The sequence below is a fragment of the Punica granatum genome, chromosome 6, assembly GCF_007655135.1.
Source record: "Punica granatum isolate Tunisia-2019 chromosome 6, ASM765513v2, whole genome shotgun sequence".
In the NCBI taxonomy this organism is placed as follows: domain Eukaryota; kingdom Viridiplantae; phylum Streptophyta; class Magnoliopsida; order Myrtales; family Lythraceae; genus Punica; species Punica granatum.
In genome coordinates this window covers 19,051,160-19,058,254 of record NC_045132.1, presented here as the reverse complement: position 1 = coordinate 19,058,254, position 7,095 = coordinate 19,051,160, and the positions used below count along the sequence as shown (strand labels likewise).

The following is a 7,095-nucleotide window of genomic DNA, read 5'->3' as shown; positions in this document are numbered from 1 at the left end:
TGAGCCACACCGGGAAGCTCTTCTCATGGTCCTCACCTCGGCCCAAGTCCCAAGGGAGATAGCCCCGGACATGATCGAAGAAACAGTGGGCTCCATTTTCTCCAGTAATATATCGTTCTCAGAAGACGAGCTTCCCTCCGAGGGGTACAAGCACACACAGGCATTGCATATCGTCTGCAAGTGCAACCAGTTCATAATTGGTCAAGGCATGATTGACAACGGCTCAGCCCTTAATGTGTGCACTGTCTCCACCCTCAAACAGATGAACGTGGACATGAGCCGCATCAAGCCGAGTAAAACGGCGATTCGAGCCTTTGACGGCTCAAGGAGAGAAGTGAATGGAGAAATCGACCTCCAGATCGAAGTAGGCCCCTGCTCATTTAATGTCACCTTCCAGGTCCTCGACATCCCGAACGCCTTCAGCTTGTTGCTCGAGAGGCCGTGGATCAATTCAGCAGGCGCTATCCCCTCTTCTCTGCATCAGAAGCTTAAGTTCATCGTCGAAGAGAATCTCATTACTGTTAAGGGCGAGGAAGATTGCGCCATCTACAAGGAAACTGCCGTCCCCTACATCAGCATTGGGGACGATCAGAACCTGTCCTTTTATTCCTTCGAGACCATCTCCGTCATCAAGGACTACGGAGAAATTGGTCCATCCGTGCCGACCTCATGGTGGGCAAGGTACTACTACGACTATGTCCCAGGTACCGGGCTCGAGGCACATGGGCAGGGGATTACGCGCCCCATTGAGATAGAAGAATACAAGAACAATAGGGGACTTGGTTTTCGCCCCTCCTGCCACGAGATTCTCCAGGCACACAAAGGCCGGCACCTCCACCATCTCGCAGCATATTATGGGAAACTCAACAGGGGCATTCCTGTTCCTCCCCTCTCCCAGGTCCGCCGTACGTCGTCGGGGACACCCTTGACGGCCCCTCCTCGGATTCAGACGACTCGCCCGTTGTTGTGCCAGCCATCAATGCCGTCACCGAGGAGACTCCTTCAAGGGCCTACATCCGCCTCGCGCAGGAGAATGAGGAACTCAACAACTGGACCTCAGTGCTGCGCTACTCGGCTGTAGTTGCCGATGTGTAATGACGTCTTTGTATACGATCTTTCCCCACGCGTAGGCAATGCCTTAAGCCACGCTACGGAAGAGGGGTTTTATTATGGCTCAAGCTCACATCATTAATGAAATCCCTCCGTACCTTTTGAATTCTTGTGTCTATGCTCTCCTTCTCTCTTACTTATTCGCACCGCTTCAAATTTCCAAGACAAATCACTTTTACTTCCGAGCTCCACTCGAATTTGAATCATCGGTGCATCGATTCAAACCCCTCCGAGGAACGTCTCGAAAAGCCCCAACCCATATATTTCGAGGAAGGGCTTGACGAGAACGACCGAGTGCCTAAGATCGAAGAGAGTCTGCACCGCCTCGAAGACTACCGACTCACCTCAGTTGAGCCGATAGAGGAAATCAACGTAGGCACGGAAGAAGAACCGCACATCCTAAAGATCGGAACAGGCCTCGATCCTACACAGCGAGCTCGAATGATCGATTTTCTCAAAGAGTACCAAGAGGTCTTCGCTTGGTCCTACACTGACATGCCAGGCCTGGACCCCTCAATAGTTAGGCATTTCCTCCCACTCGACACTGAGAGATTCCCGCCCAAGTGACAACACTTACGCCGACAGCAAGCTGACCTTCTCCTCCGCATCAAAGAGGAGGTCATCAAGCAGATTGACGCGGGTTTCTTGGAGGTCTGCAACTACTCCGAGTGGGTGGCAAATATCGTGCCCATGGAGAAGAAGGATGGAAGAGTCAGAGTTTGCATCGACTATCGAGACCTCAATAAGGCCAGTCCTAAAGACAACTTCCCGTTGCCCCACATTGACGTTCTGGTCGACAATACTGCGCGCCATACACAATTCTCTTTCATGGGCGGCTTCTCTGGATACAATCAAATTCGGATGGCCGAGGAGGATAAGACCAAGACAACTTTCATTACGATATGGGGCACATTCTGCTACAAGGTCATGCCCTTCGATCTCAAAAATGCTGGGGCAACCTACCAGCAAGCTATGGTCACACTATTCCACGACATGATGTACAAGGAAATCGAGGTCTACGTCGACGACATGATAGCCAAGTCGAAGGAAGGAGAAGATCACCTCGTCAACCTAAAGCGCCTGTTTGACCGCCTCAAGAAATATAAGCTCTGACTTAACCCGGCAAAGTGCACATTCGGCACTAAGTCGGGGAAACTGCTAGGGTTCGTAGTTAGTGAAAAAGCCATCGAGGTCGATCCCGACAAAGTCAAGGCGATCACGGAGTTGCCAGCTCCATCGACGGTACGCCAAGTACGAAGCTTCTTGGGACGGCTGAACTATATCGCGCGATTTATTGCAAACATGACGGATAAATGTCAACCTCTCTTCCGCCTGCTTCGCAAAAATGCAGCGGTTAAGTGGGACGACAAGTGTTAGAAAGACTTTGACACCATCAAGGTATACTTAGTTCAGCCCCCGGTGTTGGTCCCACCTGCACCAAGTCGTCCTCTCATCCTTTACCTGACAGTACGCCGACAATCCCCGGGGTGCATGTTAGGACAGGAGGACGAGTCTACGCACACAAAACACGCCACTTATTATTTGAGTAAGAAGTTTACAGAAGGGGAGTCCAACTACCTAGAGATCGAGAAATTATGTTGTGCACTAGTATGGGTCATGCAGAGACTCCAGCAATACACTCTCTACCACACCATCCATTTACTGTCAAAGGCAGATCCCCTGAAGTACTTACTCGGTAGTCCGTCCTCCATGAGGAATATTGCAAAGTGGCGGTGCCAGCTAACGAAGTACGACATCGAATATGTCTCCCGCACGTCGGTTAAGGGGCAAGCAATTGCAGATCACCTAGCGGAGTTCCCAATCAAGGATGACACCCCAATCAATTCCGACTTTCTAGACGAAGGGATCCTCCAAATAAATAGTGAGGAGGACAGGCCCTCATGGAAGATGTATTTCGACGACGCAGTCAATTCTACGGGGTCCGATATTGGCACAGTGCTAATATCCCCTGACGGGCGCTATTATCTTGTCACAGCAAAGATCGAGTTCCCCTGCACTAACAACGTAGCTGAGTATGAGGCGTGCATCCTCGGCTTACAGGCGGCTATCGATTTCAAGGTTAAAGAGTTGGAAGTGTTCGGCGATTCCATGCTGACAATCTTCCAAACGCTGGGACAGTAGAAGACGAAAGACGTGAAGTTAGTGCCGTACCACGAGTATCTTGAGGAGTTGACAGAGAACTTCGAGAAGATCTCGTTCACATACACCCCACGCGTCAAGAACCAGTTCGCAGACGCGCTCGCAACGCTCGCATCTATGGTGAGCATTACGAAGGAAAATCTCATCGAGTCCCTCAAGATTAAGATTGCCAAAGGCCCCGCCTACTGCGACACGATTGAGACTACGGGCAAGAAGCCTTGGTATGAAGACGTCAAGCAATTTTTGCAAACTGGACAATACCCCGCATTCGCTAACTGTAATGACCGGAAGACGCTCCGACGCCTTGCAGCGCACTACTTCTTGAGCGGCGAGACACTCTACCGCCGTTCCTTCGACGCCACGCTACTACAGTGTGTCGGCGAAAACGAGGCACAACGCCTCATGGAAGAAGTGCACGAAGGGAGTTGTGGGCCCCACATGAATGGGATCATGCTTGCCAAGAAAATCATGCGATTGGGCTACTTCTAGTCCACCATGGAAACCGACTGCATCAAGCGCGTCAAACACTGCCATTTATGCTAGGTCTATGCCATACAGATCAAGGCACCACCCAATGAACTGCACCCGATGGCCTCCCATGGCTGTTTTCAATGTGGGGCATCGATGTAATTGGCCTCGTCAATCCAAAGGCGTATAACAAACATCTATTCATCCTGGTGGCAATCGACTACTTCACCAAGTGGATCGAAGCCATCACGCTTGCATCAATTACTGCAAAGGCCGTGGCACGATTCATCACGCGAGACATCGTCGCCCGGTACGGGGTCCCCGCGACCATCATCACCGATAATGCCAAGAACCTGAATAATAAGATTATTAACAAGCTCTGTACGCAGTTCAAGATCTGACATCGCAACTCCACGTCGTACCGTCCCCAAATGAACGATGCGGTGGAAGCTGCAAATAAAAACATCGAAAAAATCATCGAAAAAATGACGGTGAATTATAAGGACTGGCACGAGATGCTCCCATTTGCACTCCTGGCATATCGAACTTCAATTCGCACTTCAACCGAGGTAACCCCGTACTCCTTGGCCTATGGTATTGAAGCGGTCCTTCTGGTCGAAGTGCAAATCCCTTCCATGAGGGTCCTTGCCGAGGCCGAACTTGAAGAAGCAGAGTGAGCGAAGCAGCGCTTTGAACAACTCAATTTCATCGATGAGAAGCGATTAATAGCACTCTGCCACGGCCAATGCTACCAGCAGAGAATGGCCCAAGCATTCAATGCTAAGGTCCGTCACCGCGAGTTCAGTCCCGAGGACCTCATCCTCCGAAAGGTCCTACACGTCACACCCGATTCCAAGGGCAAATTCGCGTACAAGTACGATAGGTCATTCGTTGTCAGGGAAGTTTTCTCTGGAGGCGCAATCACCCTAAGCGACATGGATGAAAATGCGCTCCCAATCAATGTCGACGCCCTAAAAAAGTACTATCCTTACGGCGTTTCTCTCTACCGGCAATTCCTTCTTCTCCTGTCATTACAAGCCTCAAACCGTGCGTTCGCACTCTGTCTCTTCACCATGCACTCATTCTCACCATTCTTTCTCATTCTAGATCAATCTCGAGAGAAAAAGAATTATTTTCCCGTTAGGTCGAAAACCTCCCTGAAGCGGCTTAGGCAAAACTTAGAGAACAAGAGGCATCGCTTAAAATCCCACAAAGGGGAGCCATGGCAAAATGAAAGCATAAAGTAAAATCCTCGCTAGACCGAAAACCCGCAAAGGGCGGTCTAGGCAAAAGTCAGAGGAACCGAGAAGTGCGATCGAATCCCGAAACGGGCGGTCGTAGCAAAATGTGAGCAATTATGTGAGAAAAATCAAATAAAAATACCCCGCTAGGTCGTCACGCATCTTGCGGCCTAGGCAAAAATTAGGGAGAATTACCAGCTCGACTACGAAAGAATAGCGGCACCTCGCGTGAAGCTTCAGCAAGTAGTGGTTCGGCAGTGCTCAACACAAGCGACTCTCTTCGACTCTTCGGGCTTGAGGCACGCCTCGAAAAGGGATCGTATCGTTGTATCCTTGATTCGGAGGATCCCAAAGATCCCTCCCTTTACCTGTATATAAGAATTCCACGGGTCATGCCCATTCCGCAAAAAGGCCTTTTCTTTTCCAGCCGAAATCAAAGTCTATTCGGGTCACGGCCACCCTTTCAAACGGCCACCCAGTCTAAATCCCCGAAACATCGTTACTTAGACTTCTTTACACATCTCCACTATGGTTGTACCGCATGAGTAACAACCGTTGTTAGTTCTTGTTTTCCGATTCATAGGTATGTGCTTGGGACCCCGAGGGACGCCTCGTCCTGACGGATGCATGTCTGTCTCGCGCAAAAGGGCGACAATCTCAACCCGAGAAAAGGATCTTTAGGGTAACCCCGACACGATCATTAAGCAGCACTTCAATCAGGCAACAAACAACAAAACGATCTGTCACAACAATACCAGCAGTACATACAAGACCCAGTGCCAAGCAGACTGCGATCGCTCCTCTCGCGCCTCACGCAACTCCTCAGCATTCGCATCCGTCTTCCGCATTTTACTTTATGCAATCAAGTTTATTTTAAGCACTTTCCATTACGCAAAGCACTTTCAATTATGCAATGCACTTTCAATCATGCAAGCACTTTCAATTATGTAATGCACTTTCAATTATGCAACTGCTTTCCAATTATGCACATGCTTTTCAATTATGCAATGCTTTTCAATTATGCAACTCATTTTCAATTATGCAACGCACTTTCAATTATGCAAACGCACTCTTCAATTTTGCAAATGCTTTTCAATTATGCACGCATTTTCAATTATGCAACGCACTTTCAATTATGCAAACGCACTTTTCAATTACGCAAACGCTTTTCAATTATGCAACTGCTTTTCAATTATGCAATGCTTTTTAATTATGCAACGCATTTTCAATTATGCAACGCACTTTTAATTATGCTAACGCACTCTTCAATTTTGCAAATGCTTTTCAATTATGCACACATTTTCAATTATGCAACGCACTTTCAATTATGCAAATGCACTTTTCAATTACGCAAATGCTTTTCAATTATGCACGCATTTTTCAATTATGCAACTTCTTTTCAATTATGCAATACTTTTCAATTATGCAACGCATTTTCAATTATGCAACGCACTTTCAATTATGCAAATGCACTCTTCAATTCTGCAAATGCTTTTCAATTATGCACGCATTTTTAATTATGCAACGCACTTTCAATTACGCAAACGCACTTTTCAATTACGCAAATGCTTTTCAATTATGCAGCTACCTTTCAATTATGCAATGCACTTTCCATTATGCAACGCACTTTTCAATTATGCAATTGCTTTTCAATTATGCAAGCACTCTCAATTATGCAATCGTTTTTTCGACTATACACTGCTTTTCATCGTGCAGGCATTCTTCCCTCATGGAAGCGCATTTGCTTCACGCGAGCGCTCTTCCTCATACAGGTGACGAGGACAACGGCCATTGGAGAGATCGTCGTGTGCACCAGAGCCAAAACGGGATGCTTCTCGAAATCTTCGGCTGAATCCTCTACTCGAGCATACAGCCAAAGAGGGGCAAGTTGTCAGTACCCCATTTTTGGTTCACTGGCTCTAGAGGGGCAAAATCGTCATTTTGTCACTCGTGTGAGGGAAATATTTTCTATTGATTGCTTCAGCATTCACGACTTTTAAAATGAGGAATTTTCCTAATTTAACACCAATTTTGTGATCTTTCAAAAATAAATAAATAAATAAATACTCCACGAGTAGTCTTTGAATTTCACGTGCGTCAAACGTCAATTTTCAAG

The 7,095-nt window shown here is 47.7% G+C and overlaps 1 protein-coding gene across 1 annotated transcript; it reads left to right on the top strand.

Annotated features, from left to right (window-relative positions):
• The first annotated feature begins 2,727 nt into the window (after window positions 1–2,727).
• Window positions 2,728–3,759, top strand: LOC116212228. Its single transcript, XM_031546794.1, has 2 exons — window positions 2,728–3,189; window positions 3,253–3,759. Exons 1-2 carry the CDS (start codon window positions 2,728–2,730, stop codon window positions 3,757–3,759), a joined length of 969 nt encoding a protein of 322 aa, XP_031402654.1.
• The last annotated feature ends 3,336 nt before the right edge of the window (window positions 3,760–7,095 follow it).

Excerpts from the sequence above, each read along its gene's own strand:
- LOC116212228 (XM_031546794.1), top strand. The coding sequence starts at position 2,728 with ATGCAGAGACTCCAGCAATACACTCTCTACCACACCATCCATTTACTG. Across the intron at positions 3,190-3,252 it reads AGGCGGCTATCGATTTCAAG|AAGACGAAAGACGTGAAGTT; the intron begins GTTAAAGAGTTG and ends CTGGGACAGTAG.